Source organism: Petaurus breviceps, unplaced genomic scaffold (assembly GCF_028583685.1).
Source record: "Petaurus breviceps papuanus isolate PSGF00001 unplaced genomic scaffold, PetGlider_PUasm1.0 174, whole genome shotgun sequence".
NCBI classification, from domain to species: Eukaryota; Metazoa; Chordata; class Mammalia; order Diprotodontia; family Petauridae; genus Petaurus; species Petaurus breviceps.
The window spans coordinates 56,749,258-56,770,372 of NW_027185761.1; the positions used below are offsets into that span (position 1 = coordinate 56,749,258).

General features: G+C 46.1%; 1 protein-coding gene across 1 annotated transcript in view; it reads left to right on the forward strand.

Annotated features, from left to right (window-relative positions):
- FAM3D (FAM3 metabolism regulating signaling molecule D) overlaps positions 1-21,115 on the forward strand; it is a 307,323-nt gene that overhangs the window by 269,376 nt on the left and 16,832 nt on the right. Inside the window, exons 4-7 of the mRNA XM_069084236.1 lie at positions 3,875-3,982; positions 6,044-6,070; positions 15,455-15,572; positions 16,968-17,026. Of these exons, the coding sequence (XP_068940337.1) occupies positions 3,875-3,982; positions 6,044-6,070; positions 15,455-15,572; positions 16,968-17,026 (312 nt within the window). The remainder of the gene's footprint in view (positions 1-3,874; positions 3,983-6,043; positions 6,071-15,454; positions 15,573-16,967; positions 17,027-21,115) is intronic.

The window sequence follows — 21,115 nt, forward strand, 5'->3', positions numbered from 1 at the left end:
AGCATTTGCCCCCTTTTGTAAAGGTGTAAATATTGAAATTTAACAATCAGTTCTTAAGAACCATCAGGGGCATTTTGGTGGGGTTTTTTTGGTGATTTTTATCACTGTTCTTCAAACCAAAGAAGTCTGGGGCCATTCCTTAGAAGCAGCTGCTTCCCCTAATCTGATCAAATAAGCTCCTGGGTGCCCCCTTTTAACTGCCCATTGGGAGTCCCAAGCAAACAAGATCCTCACTCAAGGTCGCAGAAAAATGCAGAGGCGGGACAGTTTTCTTGGGATTCAAGACCAAATGGCAAGGTTCTGAGGGAGCTCCCATAATGCATTTGAATGGACAGGACTGGGAAGACACACAACCGTGTGGGCAGAGAGATCCCTGATTCACCAGGAGCTGGAAGCAGTCCCAAGTCTCACAAATCATTCTTTACCTGGTGAGCAACTGGGTCAGGTCACCAGCTTCAACCCTCAACTGTGGGCACCCTTTGCAGGCTGCTAGTTGAGGAGGTGGGAGCCTGAATAGGGCTCATATTCGCCGAAGCTGCCAGAGCTAACCCTTGGATTTTGAATCAGCACACCCTAGGGGAAGGAAGGAAGTGGGAGAAAGAAAGCATTTCTTAAGCACCTACTATGTGCCAGACACTTTGCTAAGTTCTTTACAGATATTATTTCATTTCATCCTCACAACAACCCTGGGAGGTGGGTGCTCTTGTATCCTCATTTTATGGAGGAGGAAACTGAGACAGACTAAGGTTACATGGTTTGCCCAGCATCTTACACAGTGTCTAGTGTCTGAGGCCAGATTTGGACTCAGGTCTTTCTGACCCCAGGCCCCTGTGATCTATCCACTGTGCCACCTAAAAGGCAAGGGAACATAAAAGGCAGAGAAGCTGGGTCAAGAATGCAGGCTCTGCTGAACAAGTGACTCCCATGAGGTTCTTGGTGACCAAGACCCTGGGGAGTTTGTCAGCTCAGCTCAGAACCCAAGCCTCTCTCTCCCTTCCTTCCCCCATAACATTAGCAGCTCAGGGGAAACACCCCACAGACATAATGGGAATAATTCTCAGGGGCAGCCACCCCTGCAGCTCTCCCCAGCTCTCCCCTTCCTCTAAGAACTGTACAAGTTCTCCACAAACTTTACCATTAGAGGAAGTTTCCAGACATCAAGTGGAGATGCCCACCTTCCTTTGGTTTTTGTGACTTGTTCTAGACAGCCAAACACAGGAGACATTTGGGGGCATTCCCAAGAGCTATCGACTTGGCTATAAACTCCTGTTTGGCATGTCACAACATGGCTTTTCTCTACCTTTCTAGTCTCCTTTCACATTAGCCCTCCCCAACTCATATTCTGCACACGGGATGCTTCATCTGCCATCTCCATACTTTTGCATGAGCTGTCCCCCTTGCCTGAAATGTCCTGCCTCCTCACCTCTGCCTCTCAGAATCCCTAGATTGCTTCAAGATTTAGTTCAAGTGCCATAAGGCCTTATCATGGTCCTGCCAACTGTTGGTATGCCCTCTCCCAAATGAGTACTCCACATAGTACTCATTGTTAGTGGTTTTGCATATACTTATATGAACCCCTAGAAGAATGTAAGCTCCCTAAAGGTAAGAACTTTCCTTCCTTCCTTTCTTTTTTCATTCCTTCCTTTCTTCTTTCTTTCCTTCCTTCTTCCTTCCTCCCTCCTTTTTTCCCTCATTTTCTTTCTTTTCTTCCTTCCTTTCTTCCCTCCCTCTTTCTTTCTTTGTTTCTTTCTTTTTCTTTCTTCCTTTCTTATTTCTGCCTTTCTCTTTGTGTCTCGAGTGCTTGGGACACTAGCTAGCACATAGTTGGTGCTTAATACACTGACTGACTGATGGCAGCTTCTGCCTGCCTGCCCTTTTGTTCCTTGCTGGGCTAACATAGGCTGGGCACTGTTTTCCCTCCCCTCCTCTGTGGGTTGGTTCCATTTCTGACAGCTCTCTATCAGGGTGGGAAGGGCCTCATGCTTCCCCTGAATAGCCCTGGTTTAATTTCCCACCTGTTCTCCCTGCCTCAGCCCTCCTACCCCCAATGCCCTTGTGACTGGGTTAAGGAGAATGACAGCTCTTCAGGGCCTTCTTCTATGACCAGTGACTTCCTGGAGTATCATATTCTGTAGGTGCCCTCCCCAGACATTCTCCAATGGGACCCATTTGGCCAGATCCAACAGACATCCCCTCCAAATAGCTCCAGGCAGAGCCAGACTCTGTCCCTTTGCAAGGGTAGCCTGGCTATTCTTGGCAGATGGTTCTTCCTGACATCAGTTTAACTTAAATTGGTTTTTGCCTTTCCATCGAGCCACAAGGTAGCCTTGCTTTCCAGGCCTATTATACATGGGTTGATTAATCAATCTATAGAAATGTTTGAAGCACCTACTATGTGCCGGTCACAGTTATTCTCCTTCATGTGCTCTCCATTCCAGTCAAACTCACCCACCTGTTGTTTCCCTCCCAGTACATGAGGTTCCATCTCCCACCTCTTGGCCTTTCCAAAAACTCTCTATCAATCAGTCAGCATTTATTAAGAGTCTACTGTGGGCCAGGCTCTGAGGATACAAGTACAAAGATCGCTTTGTATATATTTTACACTTATTTTTTTCCTCATACATATTTCCCCATCCCCAAGAATATAATCTCCTCGAGGGCAGGAGCTATTACTTATTTTTGTCTTGCCATCACCTCACCCCAGCGTAGTGCCTGGCATATATGGAGTAGGAATTTAATCGATGCTTGGGGTATGAGTGAAAAGGTCACCAACAGGATTCCTGGATACACTCATTGTGTATTGCCTAATCTAAAGCAATTGCTTTAGGACTGGCAAGTTAAAAGATACAAGACAGCAATCACTGTTGCCTAATAAGTTGCCCAATTCACCCAGTGTGGTTAGAAATTCAAGGGCATATGCTCCTAAAAGAGTTTCTGTCTATTTGCGCATTTATACTCTGAATGGGAGGGTTGAGCTCAATGACCCACAGAGAAGTGAACCGTGTCAATATGAATATTCTTGCACTGAGGGAAAGCCAGAAGAAAAAGTTATCTTCAATACTTAAAGAGGGAAGTTGAGTTACAGATTCTCTAGAAACTTCTCCCTAAAATTCCCATGTTTCTGATTCCTTAAGATTAAGGCATTAAACAATGGCCAACCACAATTCCAGAGAATATTACCCATTTCCTGACAGAGGTAATGGACTAAATCTTCAGAATGAGAGAATGAGACATCATTTGGGATGTGGTCGATATGGGAAATTGCTTGAGTATGCATATTTGTTACAAAGGTTTTGTTTTTGTTACCCTACCCCACCCCCAACTTGGAGGAGAGAGAGAAAATACATGCTTGCTAATTGAAAAAATAGTTGTCATTAAAGTCCTAATAAATGTAGGCATTAAGTAAGCCATCAACATTTTAGCATCAATTAGTTTCTCCATTCATCCAGTGAGCTATCAAGACCCTTAGAGAATGAAATTCAGAATAAGAAAGTTTTGATGGTACCATTGGCTCAGAAGGGAAAATTCTGAATCATGGGATAGGGCTGGAAATGAGAAAGGAAGATCTACTCTGGGGAGCCCTGGACAACTTATGGGTCTCGAGTAGCAGGACACCAAAAGTCAAAAGAGAAGATGCCAAAGGAGGAAAAGAGGGTCCCTCTTCACAGTGTTGCAGATCATAGGCTCATAGGGTCTTAATTCTAGAGCAAGAGGGGACTTTGGAGGTCATTAAGTGCAAGTTGATCATTTTACAGATGAGGAAATTGAGGCCCAGGAAAGAGGGGTGACTTGCCCAAGGTCACATGAGTATTCTGGGATAGCTACTCTTCTTAGTCTGATCTAATGGTCTGTTGTTCTGTGTCCCTTTCCTCAGGCTTTCTCCGCATAGTGGCCATCATTTTTACCCTACTGGCCACATGGCTCTTTACCCACACCTATTTCCAGAGAACTGGTAAAACCATCAGTATTCGAGACCTCCTAGGTAAGTTACTTCATCAACATTTTATTAGCAGGGAAACCTCAGGGCTGGGGCTTAAAATCTAGAAGGACTGTCATTTGATGAAGTGGTGCTGCTGCCCCAGTCAGGGCACTACTCCATCACTAGCTTGTCTGACCCAGCCTCCTGCATAGATTTCTTGGGCTGCCGCTGTCCGTCAGCACCAAGGCTGCAGTTTCCCACTTCCCTCCTTGATGGATCCAACTCTTCTTCCTCTGGAAGGCAAAAATGTGCATTGTAATGAACCCAAGAGGAAAGTTAGCTAAGAGAAAATGGAGAAAGGTTTGGGAAAATGCCATGGATTTAGGGGATGTTTATCTTTCAGTAAGTGAAAGGAAAAAGGGAAAGGGAGCAAAAGCATGAAGAAAGAAAAAAAAATGAGGGAGAAAGAAAACACGAGAAAGGAGGAAACCAGCCTAAGTGGGAGCTGTAACAAAGGATTTTGCCTCTGGGTATCTGCCTGTGTAGATCTCCACCTTTACCAGCATTTCTCCCAAGGTCCCATCTCCATGGAACTCCTCTTATGGAGATCACCATCCTCCAACTCTCTTATGGGCTCACATGAATGCATTCTCACTGTACTCAGCCATGACAGCCTCCTCACACTGTATCTGATACACTGCCAGTGACTCAGGAAACCCCAAACATCACCCCATCTGCCCTAGATGAATTTCAACTCAATCCCAGAATCCTGAAACCCACCCTTTGTGAATATATAACTCTCCTTTAACAACCCCTAAATGTGTTAACCCATTTCTTTGCTTAGCTGGAGAGAAAAAAATTGGACCACCTTCCCAAACACTATCCCATGGCTGGATTATTTGGAAGTCATTTAATTTATCTTTTCCTTGCTACATGTGGCCAATGAGATATTGTTTAGATGATATGCAAAAGTTGTTATTCATCTGAACAGCATCTGTACACTTGGCATCTATAGGCCCCACTTCTCTACTGAATGTTACATGTCAGTATTGGGGGTGAGGCCAAGCTCTTGGCCACTGATGAGGTCTATGTAGAGGAAAATGGCTCCAGGGAGGCTCTTCTGGTCCTGGGAATGATAGAGTGAGTCTACAAGATGAAGGAAACATGGGATGATGCTTCAAGACCCTTCTGAAGCCCCTTGACTTCTCAGGCTATAGATCAGACTTGCATTCCTCCTTGAGGAGAGAGCTGCATCATAGCCTCCTGTTCTCCTCACCCCCAATCACTACAGCACTGAGAAATTTAGAGCTTAGTCTAATAGACTTTGGGCACATTGGCTGAGATCATCAATTCTTTGATTTTTTAAATACATTTTTATTGATGTCTCCTTTTTCCTACATCCTAAACTACTCCTCCTTCTGAATTGGTTCTTTAAAATTCCATTCCAAACCTCAGCTGATTAGGATTGGCCACCATTGACTGTCCAACCATAATCTACCACCCACGTGGCACCCATACTCACTCAGTCACCACCTCTTCCTTCCAGCAAATGTGAAACCCATCTCATGGCCAATGCTGAGAACCATCACCAATTTGAGTTTCCCATCACTATAATAGCAATTCAACCCAACACCAGCTTTCACCTCTGAATTTATCTGGAACCACATTTTGTCACTGAGTTTCAGGTGAAAGGGAAAGAATGAAGGGGGTTCTGTTTAAGGTAGGACTCCCAGAAACTGTCTCGTTTTCTGACCTCAGGGAAATTAGGATATTTTTGTGCATGGAAGTGAGGTGGGACGGTGTGTCACAATTAGAGAACAGCTCAAGACCGACCACCACAAAGAGATACCAAGCGTACAGTGCTAACATGAAGCCCTATTTAGAGGTCAGGAGAAGAGTTCAGGGTTGACTGGGGTGGTTAGGGTTGGCTTGATGGAGGAGGCAACATTTGGCTTTTTTCAATCACATTTTGTGAAATCCTGTAATGATAAGGGCTGTATTTAGACTGTCCATGGGGTACAAAATAGTGTTTCTTCCCTTAGACTTCTTTCTTCCCCTTATTTCCAGGGTTCATCTTTCCCATGAGGTAAATTCTAATCATGTCCTCTTTCTCCCTCCATGCAGATTTTTCCTCAAAGACAATCACTGAGAGTAAGTAAAGCCTTATTTTTCTCTATTAATCAACCAATCAGTCAACAAGCATTTATTAATCACCTACCACATACTACTTACTACTTAGTAATCTACTAAGTATAGAAGAGACAAAAATGAAATTGTTGCCGCTCTCAGGAAGCTTATGTTCTACAAGATGAGATGGGATAGATAGAGGGATGTGCATGCATTTAGCTAGGGGATACAGTGGATAAAGTTCTGTGTCTAAAGTCAGGAAGACTCGAGTTCAGATACAGCCTCAGATACTTACTAGCTGTGTGACCCTGGGCAAGTCACTTTGCCTCTATTTGCCTCCATTTCCTCAACTGTAAAATGGTGATAATAATAGCACCTACCTCCCAGAGTTGTTTCAAGGACCAAAAAAGATGTTTTTAAAGTGCTTAGCACAGTGCCTCGTTCATAGTAAGCGTTATATAAATGTTAGTAGTAGTACCAGTAGTAGTGATGGTAGTGATAGTGGCAGTAGTAGTAGTAGTAGTAGTAGTAATAGTAGTAGTAGTGGTGGTAGTAGTAGTATCAGTAGTAGTAGTGGTGGTAGTAGTAGTAGTAATAGTATAGTAGCTGCATAGTAGCATGTATCAAGGGAATTAATGTGTTAACAAGGCAAGAAAGGTGAGTGGGAGCCAGATGGTGAAGAGTTTTGAATGTCGGAGGATTCTGAATTTGATCCTAGAGTTAATAGGGAATCACTAGTTTTACTGAGCAGGGGAGTTCCATAGATCATAATCTCAGGTTCCTCTGTTTGTGATGCAAGTCCTTTCTGTTCCTTTGTGGAGTAGAAATGGAGGGAATAGAAGGAGGAAAAATCTCCTCCTCCCTCCTCATTGATCCACCTAGTTGGAAAATCTAGAGAAAACAGGTGAATAGAAAAAGAATTAAAAGGGCTTTCATAATAATAAAGTATTAATAAATAAATTATTAATAAAGGGCTTTAAATGTCAGGTTGAGGATTTTGGATTTTATCCTGGAGGCAATAGGGAGTTACTGAAGGTGTTTGAGTACAGGAGTGACATGATGAGATCTGTTTTAGGAGTCACAATTTGTGAACCAAACAGAAGATGAATCCAAGAAAAGGGAGACTTGAGGCAGGGAAATAAATTAGGAGGCTGCTCCAAGAGTCCTGCTGGAGGTGAGAAAGAGACTGGATTAGCAGCGAAAAGGAGACACATGCTGGGCAAGAAACCTCAGGCAGGACCCTCTCAAGCTGCTGGTCATAGAACATAAACCCCTTGTGGAAAGGAATTCTGTGGATTTTATCTTTGTATTTCTGGAGCCTAGCATGATGCATTGGGCATAGTAAATGCTTAATACTATGTATGGTTTTTTTTTCAATTTTATTGATATCTTTCTTTTGTACAACACCTTCATTTCTAAATATCTTCCTCCTTTCTTTCCTTTCTTCCACTTTCCCTCTCTTTTCCTTCCTCCCTCCCTCCCTTCCTCCTTCCCTCCCTTTCTCCTTCCTTTCCTTATTTTCCTTCCTTCCCTCCTCCTTTCCCTCCTTCCTTCCTCTCTCTCTCCTTCCTTTCTTTATTTTCCTTCTTTCCCTCCTTCCTTCCTTCCTGAACTGTTGGCCCTGCTTGCAACATGGTGCCTGTAAAACTGTTAAACTTGAAGTCCCCAAGTCTTATTAAAATCATTGCTCTTCTGCTCCCAATCTATGTGACTTTATACTGGTCACTTTAGTTCTCTGGGCCTCCGTTTCCTCATGCATCAAAGGAGGAACTTGGACTGAATGACCTCTACCCTCCCTTCCTGCTCTGGGTCTATGCTAAAATGACCCAAAAGTAGAGTCAATGGTAGAAACGTCAGTTCTGTGGCAGACAGACAAGTGGGGGAGAGTTCTGGGGGGCTGAAAGCCATCTAGGAGATGCCACATCCTGCCCCAAAGGCACACTGCCCCACAGCCCACGTTTAGGGGGTGGACCTAAGTGAAGGGGCCATGAATCAGACCCAGACCCTTTGATTCTCAGCTCTGTACTTCTGGGGGAAGGACCCTTTGAGGACCTGGACCGAGGGTCCTGGGGACATAACAGACACTGGCCAGGGCTACGGAGTCCTCCTCCTCCCCACCAACCACAGTTCAGTGATAAAAGCCAATTATAAGGAGTGGATCTGGGTGAGGAGGGAGAAGACTGACCGCTCGCTCAGGTCCTCTTGCTACTGATGCTCCCTGAAGGGACGCTGGCCTAGGGGTCCCCAAGCAGGGGATGCTCACAGGGGCCTTCACCTCCTGGGGCCCATACAAGGATGCTGGCTTGATGCAGCATGGCTGAGAGAAATGCAGACTTCGAATCCCACTAAAGAGGATTCTCCACATCCCTCCCTCGTGGGGAGAGCCCAGCTGCAAGGAGTTTCATCTCCAATTCTTTTCATCTACGAAGCCAGAGCCAGCACCAGCAGCTTCTGAACACAAAGGTCAGAAAATCAATTCTGGCAAAGACTGTTTAAGCCGGCACGTTGACACAGGATTTATAGGGCCCAGCCTGCAGCTGATTAGACTCTGGGCAAACTTCACATTCTCCGTGCAGTCCCAGAATAATCCCTTTTCCGGTATCGATGTGATGTTCTTCCCATAATCGGATGAAAGCCTACACGTTGGGGAGCGTGTGTGCAGGTACCCTGGGTCATGGGCAACAGGAGCCGGCAGAAAATCAGATTCGTGCTGGGCAGAGAAGAGGGGTCTCTGCGGCTTGACCCCCAGCCCAGTATTAATCCTGAAATGCATTGCTTTTGCTATTTCAATTTCCACCCCTCTTGGAAGCAGGAAGGAAGGGATGGCAGGGCCACTCAGACAAAAATGGAGGGCAGGGACTGAATCAGATTTCTATTCCAGGAACTGTCAGTACCAGGAGGTTTGGGCAGAGGCAGGAAAGACAAGTCCAGGTGGATCCTAGACCCAAGGAGTCACCGAGTCCAGCCCCCTCATTATACAAATGAGGAAATCAGAGCTAGAAGAAACTAGAAATGATTCACATAAAGCCAAGCAGTTAATAAGCATCTTTCTGAGGCTGGATTTGAATCCAGACCTTCCTGACTCCAAGGCTGGTGCTCTATCAGATGTTGGGGACCAAAGATTAGAAATGAGAAAGATTCCAGGCCCTCCCAGGAAAACCCCTTTCCTACCTTCAGATAGCTCTCAATTCTTAAGTATTTCCTCCTGATATCAAACGTGATATCCTCCCTCCCTCCTTCCTTCTTTCCTTCCTTCCTTCCTTCCTTCCTTCCTTCCTTCCTTCCTTCCTTCCTTCCTTCCTTCCTTCCTTCCTTCCTTCCTTCCTTCCTTCCTTCCTCTCTCTCTCTTCCCTTGGTAAAGCCAGAGCAGGCAAGTTGTAAACAAGCCCCTGCATGACCTCCTGGATGTGGTGTCCTGGACTTTTTCCATGACCAAGGACTTCTTGGGTGAGGCTGCTCTGGACCAAAGGCCTTCTGGGCCTGCCACCAGGCTGGGGCATCTGGGCATTTTGTCTGTGTAGCCAGTCACTGAGACAGGCGAAGCTTGGGGAGCTCCAGGGAAGTGTTACCGATTAGGGGACTGCAGCGGAGGTTAATTAGTCTTGACATTGTATTTGGCAAAGGGCCTTCTAGTCACTTTGCTCAGCGTGACTCAGGGCAGAGGGCAGGAATGGTTTAGTAAACACCATTTTTCAAGGAGGGGAGGGGGAGAAATCCAAGCCAGCTTGCTGCAGGTTGGATAGCTGAGCCCCTCCGAGGCCCCCAGGAGGCGTCCTTTCCCCACCCCAACCCCCTCCACGTTGGGTCTCTCAGGTCCAGCATTTCTGCTTCGAGGCTGCTGGTCATCTGAGTCAAGAGCTATCGGGATTTTAGAGTCGTGGAACCAGAGACTTCTGGAGTCTAGAGGTGTACTCCCACAAGCAGCACTGAGGGACATGGCGTCACTGTGCTGGGCACTGGAGACAAAGTCCCTGCCCTCAGGGAGCTGACATTCTCTTGGTATTTGGAACAGAGGGAAATCCATGTATGACTGTTGGAGGAAAGGGTCAGCGCCAACCGCCAGGTCAGTGGGGTTCTTCACCTTTGCTGTGTCAAGGACACAGTCTGGAGCAGGCTTCTGAAGTCGTATAGTCCTCTGAAGCTTGTCTGTAACAAACTGCGCACGATTACAAATTAAAACCATGATACAGAATTAAAGATGTAATGCTGTCCCCATCCCAGTGCTCAGACCTTCTGAAATCTTCCTTCTTTCCTTTCTTCCTTCCTTCCTCTATCCCTCCCTCTTTCCTTCCTTTGTTCCTTCCCTCCTTCTTTCCTTCCTCCCTCCCTCCTTCCTCCTTCCTTCCTTCTTTTCTCTCTCCCTCTTTCCTTCCTTCCTTCCCTTTGTAAAGCCAGGCCAGGCAAGTTGTAAACAAGCCCATGTGTGTCCTCCTGGATGTTGTGGCCTGGACTTTTTCCCCTTGGGGGTTCATGGACCTGAGTGAAGGGCCCCTGCACTAAAGGGATCAAGCAAGGCATGGGAAACTGATGTGTCAGCTGAGCCTTGAAGGAAGTCTGGGATTGTAAGAGAGCAAATTGAGGACAGGATGCATTTCAAGTGTGGGGCAGCTGGCAAAGGCATCGAGGTGGGAGATGAAGGCCAAATTTGGGGAAGAGAAAACAGGACCCCAAAGGGAGTAACACATACATGAGCCTGCAAGGGAAGCTGGAGCAGACTGGAAAGGACTTTCAATGCCAAGCCAAGAAGCATGTGTTCTATCTTGGGAGACATTGAAGATTTTTGAACTGCAGAGTGACATGGTCAAACATGGGCTTTATGGAAATATTTTAGTAGCTCTGGGGGGATATTCAGGGAAGGGAGAAAAGAGAAGCCAGGAGTCCAATTAAGAGGCTCTTCTAATGTCCAGGTGAGAGCAGATGAGAGCCTGATCTAGGGTGGGGACCGTGTGAGTGGAGAGAAAGGGGTGGATGTGAGGGTGGTCTTCTTATTCAAGGAGAGTGAGTGAGACTTGGTCATTTATTGGGTATGAGGGACACGTCCTCTACTTCGTGCAGGACTCCCCTCTCTTTGTCAGCATCCCTTTATCAGGGACCAAGAGCTCACTGACACAGCAGCCCGTCTATCATACTAATGGGGATACCTCAAATCTGTGTTGTACTGTAACTTCAAGTCTTCCAATTTTCACATACTGAATGATACCAAGGAAAGAACCCTGGTTTAAAAGTCAGGAGACCTGGGTTCTAACCCTGTCTTTGCCACTCTTTTGTGTGACATTGGACAAGTCTCTTGGACCTCAGTAAAATGAGAGAATTGGGCCAGATGACCCTTTCTAGCTCTAACAGCCCATTTCTTTATTCATACATGGGTCTCACACTGAAAAGTAAATAGGATAGACATTTTTGCCCCCAACGTACAGACCAGAAAGTTGAAGCTCAGGAATGTTGTGATCTGCCCAAGGTCACCCAATTACAAAGGAGCAGAGCTGGAACTGGAACTCGGGGCTTCTGATTCCTGTTCTAATGTATTTCTCCCTCTGTTATGCTGTTGGGAGGAGGGAAGGGGCAGAAGGAAGGCCAAGGACCAAGGACAGCAGACAGGTCCCTTCAGGTCTCAGTTCATCTGCCACTTAGAAGACACCATTCCTGATACCTGCAGTTGTCAGTGCCTTGCCCCCCAACCTGAAATTACTTCACATTTATTTTGTATTAATTTATCCATGTATATGTTTCCCTTGTCCCCAATAGACTGTAAGCTCCCTGAAGGCAGGCCCCATTTTCATTTTTGTCTTTGTGTGCCCAGAATCCAGCACAATACCTGACATGTTGGTATAGGGGCTGGACCCCTGATTTTACTGGTTCAGAGAATTTCCAGAGCAAAAAGGAGGTAGTGCCTCGCCTGTGACCTAGAGTCTTACAGACTCTAATGCCTAGGGCACTGAGAGATTAGGTGTTGGTGAGGCCTCCTGGGTGCCCAGGGCCACACAGCCAGCATGGGTCAGAGGGAGGACTTGAACACAGGTGTTCCTGGCTCCAGCAGGGTTCTCTAGTCTAGACCATGAGAGAGAGAGAGCTAATGGTCATCACTCTTCTCATGGGCTTTTCCCATTCTTAGAGACCCAGCAGGTGCTGAATAAATATTTGCTGGGTGGATGCTAATTGTAATGCTAGCCTGGGCAGACTAATCCGCTTTCCAGCCCAACTTTAACCCAGAAAAGTCCATCAGAAAACCTGACAGAGTCAGCGGACATGGCAGTGCCGAGAGGGCCAGAGACAAGGCAGGTGGTGTGGTGCCCTCTTCCCTGGTCATCCCAGCTAGTTGGGTAGGAGGAGGCAGACCCAGAAAATGGGCAGAGATGGCAAGAGGGGCTGAGCATAGACCAGCAAGGAAGAGGGCAGGGGAAGCCAGGAACCCAGAGGAGGGATCTTCACTTGACTCAAGTCTACTGCAGAGAGACATTTTGATTTTCATTTTTCTTGAAGGGAAGACTGGGGAAGGTTGCCCTCCTTGCCCCATTCCTCGTGCACCAGAGCGGCTGCTTCAGGGGCCTGGGCCAGCTCCTATTGCCTTTCTCTTCTGAATTTGTAAAGAAACCACATCACCAGGAACTGGAAACAATAAAAGTCAAATCCTGTTAACAATTAACCTTAAACAACCAACACTAAGGTGCCCTTCTGGGCACCAGGACGTCTTGGGATCCTGCTGGGTTTGTCTCACGCAGGCTCAGCCCTTGGTGGGAACTCGGTCAGAAAGGTTCGAGGTTCCAGGAGTCTGTGCCTTCTCTTTGTCTTTGGGAGACAATAAGGCTTTCTCATATGCATTCATATTTGAATATGTGTGTGTATATGTATAGGTGTGCTATCTCTCTGACTCTCTGTCTCTGTCTCTCTGTTTCTCCCTTCTTATTCTCTCCTGTCTTTACGTCTCTGCATGTGTGTCCCCAATCCAGTTCTCTCTTCTCTCTCTGTGTTCTCCTCTGTCTCTGTCTCTCTCCTTCTTTCCCTACTTATATGTACATTATAATATATACATATATGCTCCATCAACTCAACATTTCTTCTTTAGGTAGTTAATAACATTATTTTCCCTCCTCCTCCTACTTCTTCTTCCCTTTCTTGTCTTCCTCCTCCTCCTCTGCTTCCTTTTCCTCCTCCTCTTTTTCCTCTTCCTTCTCCTTCTCCTATTTCTCCTTCTCTTCATCTTCCTCCTCTTTCCCTCTTCCATGAGGGAATTGCTACCCTACAAGAAAGGGTAGTATGACTACCAGAAAGACCAGCTTCCCTTCTCTCTCCCCAGATCCTTGGAGGAGAAAGGCCGTCCACTTGGACGCCACTCATGGGGGCTCTTCCCCCAGGGTTATCACAGAGCCCCATGTGGTCCCTCTGGAATGCAGAGCACTCTGGAGGGGGAGGCATCTTCCCAGAGGCCGTGCTGACAGCCTCTTGGGTGCTCCCAGCACAGCATGGGACTCTCAATCAGCCTCCCCCTCTGGAGGCTGGCAGTGCTGCCATCTGTACCAAAAAGAAAACCAGACTGACTCTCATTCCGTTCTGGGAGATATTTTGACTGTTTAATGGTCCCTTTCCCCTACAGCCAAAAATTCCCTAATTCTGCGTTTATCCACTTCTCCCTAATGGTGCCTTCTGAACTGTCAGGTAGTATTAAAAACACACATTAATATAAATTATAACCTGTCAGGCAGAAAGCCACGGGTTTCATCCCCTGCATGCAAACAGCCCTGGGGGACAACAGTTCAAAAAGCTATTTTTCTGTATATGCTCTCATTAAAAAAGGGGGGGTGGGGGGGTGGAGGACAGAGATGAGGTTTTAGGGTAATTTTAACAATTAAAAATGCCAGAGGTCTCCTATGGTTCAACAAGCCAGACTGGTTTTGCCCCCTAAGGGCTCTTGAGGTGGTCAAGATCCTTATTAGGAATAAGAAATCCATAATTCCTACCTCATTGGGTTGAGATAGCTAGGTGGCCCAGTGAATAGATTGCTGCGTCTGGAATCTGGAAGACTTGAGTTCAAATCCAGCCTCAGACACTTATTAGCTGTGTGACCTTAAGCGAGTCACTTAAAAAAAAAAAAATCTCTATTTGCCTCAGTTTCCCCATCTGTAAAATAGGAATAAAAATAGCATGTTCCTGCCAGGGGTGTTGTATGGATAAAATGGGACAATATTTGATACCATATAAGTACTAGCTATTAATAGCTACTATGGTTGCCAGGCTTAAAGGAAGGAAAAAGGATTTATTAAGCACATACTATACCAGCCAGTAAGATGCTCTTTGCTCTCAGGAAACTTACATCCTCATAGAAGGTGACAGCACAAAGAGAGAAATGGGAGCCAGGAGGGGAATTTTGGTCTGGGTCAGGAATGGTGAGTGGAACCAGAAATGAGCTGATTGCCATGCCTTTTCCAGTGGGAGTATAGGTTTGAGGACTGTTCCCAGATCAAGAGCTGGAAAGGGGCCATGGGAAGGTATGCCCCGTGGTACCAGGGCAGAAGGCCCCAGGTCTGGGGCGGATACATGGGCTAACTAACTCTGATGGGGCAGAGTACTAACTCTGATGCCTTAACCTCTCCCCCACCATGGTTTCTACAGATCCATTCCTAAAGGAGGGGTTCCAGTTGAAGAGAGGGGGCAAGAGCAGATTGCCAGGGCCACCACTAAGGTCAGGAGTCCTACTCGAGGAGAACCCCTTAGATGTGTCCATGTAGAACCTGGACCCAGTGGTCTAACTACTCTGGGCTTCAGTTTCTTCATCTGTAAAATGGGGATTATAATTTTTGTATTACCTACCCAATAGGGTTATTCACTGTAAGGAAAGCACTCTGCCATCTGGAAAGCACCATTGGGAAGCACTGTGGTGGGTGTCTTACTGGGCCCAACATTTCAGAAAGAGCTCTGGTCTGACAGCCAGGAGACCCCGGGAGTCACAGGGTTAGGGACAGGGACCCAAAGGATAGAGGTAGTCACAGGATAGGAACTGGATCTGAAATTTCACTAGTATAGGGAATGCCCAAGCAAGGATATTCCCTCAACCAATGCAGATTGGTGCCATCTCAGCAGCACCGAATCTTAGAGAATTGTCAGGAGACACAGAAAAGTGTGCAGTCGATTGCCCAACACCACAAAGCCAGTACCTGTCAGAGGCACATCTTGAACCTGGGTCCTCCCAGTTCACAAGACCTCTTCTCCATCCACCACACCAAAATGTGTCTCCTGAAACAGGCTGTTAGACCAAAACTTTTCACTTCTCAATTTGTTCACTCAACAGATATTGGTTGAACATGGGCACAGTCCAACACTGAAGAAAACCCCACCAGACCCAGACCCCTCTTTTCTGTCTGCATGTGGCTTCCTCCCTTGGGGGTCACTAATACAGCTCTGTTCTTTCCATAGAGCATTCAAGAAATAAATGTAACAACAATAAGAAATGCCCACAGGATTTCTTTGCCTTTAAGATAGTAAGTGGAGCTGCCAATGTTGTGGGACCTTCCATATGTTTTGAAGACAGCATGTAAGTCTCTAAGCAGCCCTTCCCCCCACCTTTGAGCCAGAGAGCTGGTCTCACTCCTCTCTCTTCATATCTAGAATCATATGTCTCCTGGGGCCATTTGAGTACCATGATCTCACAGTTATTTAAATGGGTCCATTGGAGAATTCAGATTTACAGGAAACAAAGAGGTCCCTTTGGCAAGGGAGTGGGGGGATGGTGGGTGGGTATAAGGATGGTCTTGATTTTCCTACCAATGTAGACCATTTTGGAGGAGGGAAGGGTGGCCCAGAATGACATCCCAGATTATCAGTGGTGAGTAGGGTCTGTTGTACTTACAAGGGATTTCTCATTCTTGGGTGTTGACCAGTCAGTTAACAGTATATAGGATCATAGATTAAGAGCTAGAAGAAACCACCAAGGACATCCAACCCAACCCCCTCATTGCGGTGAGGCATAAGAAGTTCAGTGATTTACCCAGGGTCACACAGCCAGTAAGTGTCTGAGGCAGGGTTTGAACTCTGATCTTCCTGACTCCAAGCCCATGGCCCCCATCCACTGTGCTATGCTGTCTCTCTTGGTTAGCTAACAGTGATTGAGTTAAACAAATAGTTCTTGGGTTATATGCCCAGAACTGGAAAAGAGACTGTGTCAGAACTCCCCCAGGAGGTCTCCTCACACATAACAAAAACATCACATGCATTCACTGGATCAGACAGGAACTATGACTAATAAAACTTGGCTTCAGCCTAACCGCGGTGAGGCACAAGTGTTCATTTTGGAGAGTAATGTCCTCACCAGAAGGAGCTTTGTCTTACAGGTGAAGGCAAAGATCAGGGAGGATTGTGGCAAGGAAGAGCTTTCTGGAACATTCCACCAGAGGACTTAGCTAGCTGTCTGTATTTCAGTCTTTGTCTTTTCGTAGCAAATGGTACCTGAAAGCCTGGGCCTTGGTGAGGTGGAGAGAAGGCCCGGGTCTATGGTTCCTCTGGCACTGGGAACTCTCAGGTGAGAGCATTTCCATTTACCGATGCAGGACAGCATCTCCTCGGCAACATTAGAGAGTTGCCTTGAGTACAGAAAGGGTAGGTGACTGGTGTCAGAAGTGAAACTTGAATGCCGGTCTTGCTGGCTCCAGCACCAGCTCTCTATCCTATATACCATTAAGCAGGATGGAAAGAGAGCTAACTGTCTCTATCATTGGCAGGATGTGCTTTTGACTTGCTTCTTAATGAGCTGCCTGGAGGCTCCTCGGAACCCCTTCCCCCCACCCCCCCACCCCCTCACTCCCCCCTCCCCTCCCCCCACACACAAAAAATCTGCACAGGTATCTATCATTGTGTCCTCACAGGGTGGCTCTGAGTGCAGGTTTCCATCCATGCTAAGGCCGCTGGTTCTATCTTTTCTTCCCTTCCCTAGAATCATGAGTGGTGTGAAAAACAATGTGGGCAGAGGACTCAACATCGCCCTGGTAGATGGTGAGTAATGGATAAGCTCCTACTGTGTACTCAAAGCTGGGGAGGGAGGCAGGTTGGGAGAGCAGGTCATCAGAAGGGCAAGCCTGGTCCCTACCCAGAGCACATTCTAACCTAGACCCACAACTAGCATTTACAATTATCTCAGAGGTTTGCCAAGGGCTTCACAAGCAACCTCTGGATTGGTCTTCACAACAACCCTGGGAGATAGGTGCCATTACTGTGCCCCCCTTTTACAGATGAGGAAACTGAGGCTTAGAGAGCTTAAGTCGTTACTCTGGAGCTGAAGAAGCACGATCCCATGAGTGCCAGTCACTGGGTTTTAATGCCCAGGCCTTCATTCGCTATGTCAAGCTTTCTCTGTGAAGCAGTCAGTGTTATTGTGCAAATGAGGAAACTGAGTCTAGAGAGATGTATTAAGTAGCTGTGGGGGAGATCATGTGATCACGAGGTCATAGATTGTGTCAAAAGGAGCCTTAGTGGCCATCAAACCCAACTCCCTTATTTTACAGGCCCAGAGTTCTCCTCATTCTTCCATTAGACCTTCCCAGAAACTGATCTTTCTTTCATGGCTGCTTCTCTTTCCAAATAAATACCTCCACAAACCCAGAAGGAGTCTGTAGAATGGGCAGAGAGGGCACAGGGTTCAAGGAGAAGAATCTGGCCCAGCTCTTCTTGCCCAGACAGGGAAGCTCCAGTTTCCAGCTTCCTTCTACACACAAGATAAGGTCGGGGCTCAGCTTAGAAACTTAGCTCAGGTTCAAAGAGTGACAAGGTGCCATCCTCATTCCAAATCAGAGCTGGGCAGAAAACGACAGCCACGGAGGATCGCCAAGTGGTTCTGGGGTCTCTACAAAGGCAAAGAGTCAGCTCTAAGGGAAGGAGGGGAACCCAGGACCCAACACAGCCTGTGACAATTGATGGGCAAGGGACTGTCCTGGCCCTCAGGACCCAGAGCCACACCCCATGATCCCAGAGTGGCTCTCTGAGATGCAGTGGAGATTGCCAAGCTTCCTCTCTGACCATTGGGACAGCGGCAGCATCTGGTTTCCCCTCTCTCCCTTCCCACCCCTCACCTCCCAACTCCCAGAACATCCTTTCCTCTTCAATCATTTCTCTCCCTTCTGTTATTTACTCCTTGTGGGATCCTGGGCAAATTACTTGTACCCTCTGAGTCTCAGTTTCCTCATCTGAAAAATGAGGGGCTTGAAGTAGGTGACCTCTGGGGTCCCTTCCAGCAGGAGGTCTGAGATCCAGCTGATTGGTGTTAAGGAGGAAGAGAAGGAAAATGAGAACTAGCTGGTTTCTTTTGAGAAGTCAATTTAATCCCATTAGAGCGGGTGCAGAAAAGGTGGGTGCAAACCCATCCACAGCCTCCCCTGCTGCTTAGAGGCAGCAGGACTCAAGGAGAACGCCAAGGGCATCGTGCCTGGCTCAGAGAAGACGAGAAAGGAAGGGAAGGAGAGAAGTAATGGTTTTTATTACCCAAGAAGACTGCTGAGAAAGACCACCATTTCTCTAAAAGATTCAGCGAAGCGTGTTCCGAAGACTTGTAACCCATTAACTCTGAGGGGGATTATGATGGATCGATACGGGGGAGAGAAGGCTGGAGAGCATCACAGAAGGGAGCCCAGGACTGCAGCCAGGAGCACAGGCTCCAACATTTACTAACTGTGTGACCCTAGGCAAGTCACTTGACCCTCTGTGAGCCTCAGTTTCCTCATCTGTAAAATAAGTTTACATTATATAGGGAGACAGCATATGCACATACAGGTTTATACACACACATATTAAATAACACACATATGTTATATATAATATGTTTTAAAATACGTTGTATATATTATTTAGTTTAAAATACATCATATAAATTTTAAAATATATTATATAGTTTAAAATCTGAATCATATAGATTTTTAAATATATAATATATTTATATAATATACATACATGTGTCTATGTATTATATATAAAATATAATACACATAGAAACACGCATTTTTAAAATGTCAGATAGTATACATATATTATATATTTTTAAATATATATGTATGTATGTATATTTTTAAATATATATGTATGTATGTATATTTTTAGCTTGGCCTGTGATTTCCTCATATCAGGAGCTCCCAGTGAAGAATTTCCTTAATCAGTGTAAATAATCAACAGCTTCTCTGCAAAGCATAGTTGTAGATAGCCCACAATTCTGTCAGACCAAAGATGACCCATGCCACCCTCTTGCCGACAGGCAGTGGACTTTAATGCAGAAGGAGATATACAGTGGTGGACATAGCCCATGAGGAAATTTGCTTGACTCTGCGTATTTGTGATGAGGAGCAGATGGTAGATACAGCCCCAGGCCTGGAGTCAGAAAGACTCGTCTTCCTGAGTTCAAACCTGGCCTCAGACACTTCGTAGCTGTGTGACCCTGGGCAAGTCACTTTAACTCTGTTTTCGTCAGTTTCCTCATCTACAAAATGAGAATACTAACATTCCCCACCTCTCAAGGTGGTTATGAGGATAATATTTGTAAAGTGCTTCACACACACAGTGTCTGGCACATAGTAGGCACTATAAAAATGTTAACTTATTTCTCTTTCTTTTGTTGCTATTCAGTGGAGATTGGGGAAGGGGGGGAGAGAAGAGAAATGCTTGTTCATTGAAAAACTCAACCTCTAGTGTTAGAGTTGTCTAAGTCCACAAAGTGAGGCCTGATCCCAAGAAGTGTGTGATGTCAGTCAGAGGGTGGAAGAGGGTTATGTCTCCACCCACACAGTAGTGGAGGGGATGATCTCATTGCAGCCACCTTTACCCTAATCCCCCAGTGTTCTCCTGCTTTCTCTCTGTCCCTCTGGCTGGGCACGCTCGCACTCACCTCCCTCCAAACCAGTTTTGTCCCCTCAGGGCAGTTATGACCTCACTGCGACCTATGACCCACAGCTGCAGCCACACAGGTACTCTTGGGAAACACCTGCTCTTCCCCTCACCCCAGCAGATTCACTCCATCCCTTATCCCCTCTCCTCCCCTATCACCTCAAGAGAAACCCATGAGTAAGCACCATCTGCCCCAATTTTTTAGTTTGGGTGGGACATAGTTAATCCCACAAATTCAACAGGCTTAGAAGTTTTCCCCAAAATCCACTCGTCTTCCTAGCATTCCCACGTCTGACCAGAGTACCAGTCACCCAGGTCTACAATCTCAGGTGTGATCCTGAATTCTCCTTCATCGCACTTAGCTAATAAATTACCAATCAGCATCCTCCCTCAACCTTGCCCTCTAGGTCCAGGCTGCCAAGTCCCACAGGGATATTCTAGGAGGGAATTATCTGTCCCAGGCACCCATCTTAGCACAGGCAATGGGAGAGTCTGAACTGGTTCTTTGGACCTCCATCTGGAAGCAGGTTAATGGATGTGCTAGACCTGAAGGCAGATGTCCAGCTCACCCCTGGAGAAGCCCATGTAAGCCCTGTTTTTATACCTGTCTGCTCCTCGGCAAATACTCCATCTTTGAGGAGGAAATTGGCATTCTCCTTCTGTTAAAGTGAGTTAATGCCAGGCTCCAGCTTTCCCTCTCTGGCTGTTTTTGTAAAGTCTAAAAATCCCCAAAGGCTGAAGAACTCTGGACTATACGAAATTTTCCTCAACATTCTTAATGAAGAGGGATAGATAGTTGGATGGGGACAGGGGAGAGAGAAAGAGAAAGAGAGAGAGAGATGGAATGATAAGAGATGGATGGCAAAAGGATAGATAGATGATTACTATATTAGATAGATAGATGATGAATAGATAGGTAGATGATAAATGGATAGAGGATAGGTAGATAAATATAGATAATTTATAGATGAGAGACAGATGGACAGATAGAGGATAGACAGATGATAGATTACAGATAAATGGATAGATAGGTGACATTAAATAGATAAGGTGATAGATAATATATAGATAGATGTATAGATGAGAGATTAGATAGCTAGATAGACTGGTAGATGGATAGATAATAGGTGGACAGGTAGATGGGTGATAGAAATGGTAGATGGATAGATAGGATAGATAGATAGATAGATAGATAGATAGATAGATAGATAGATAGAT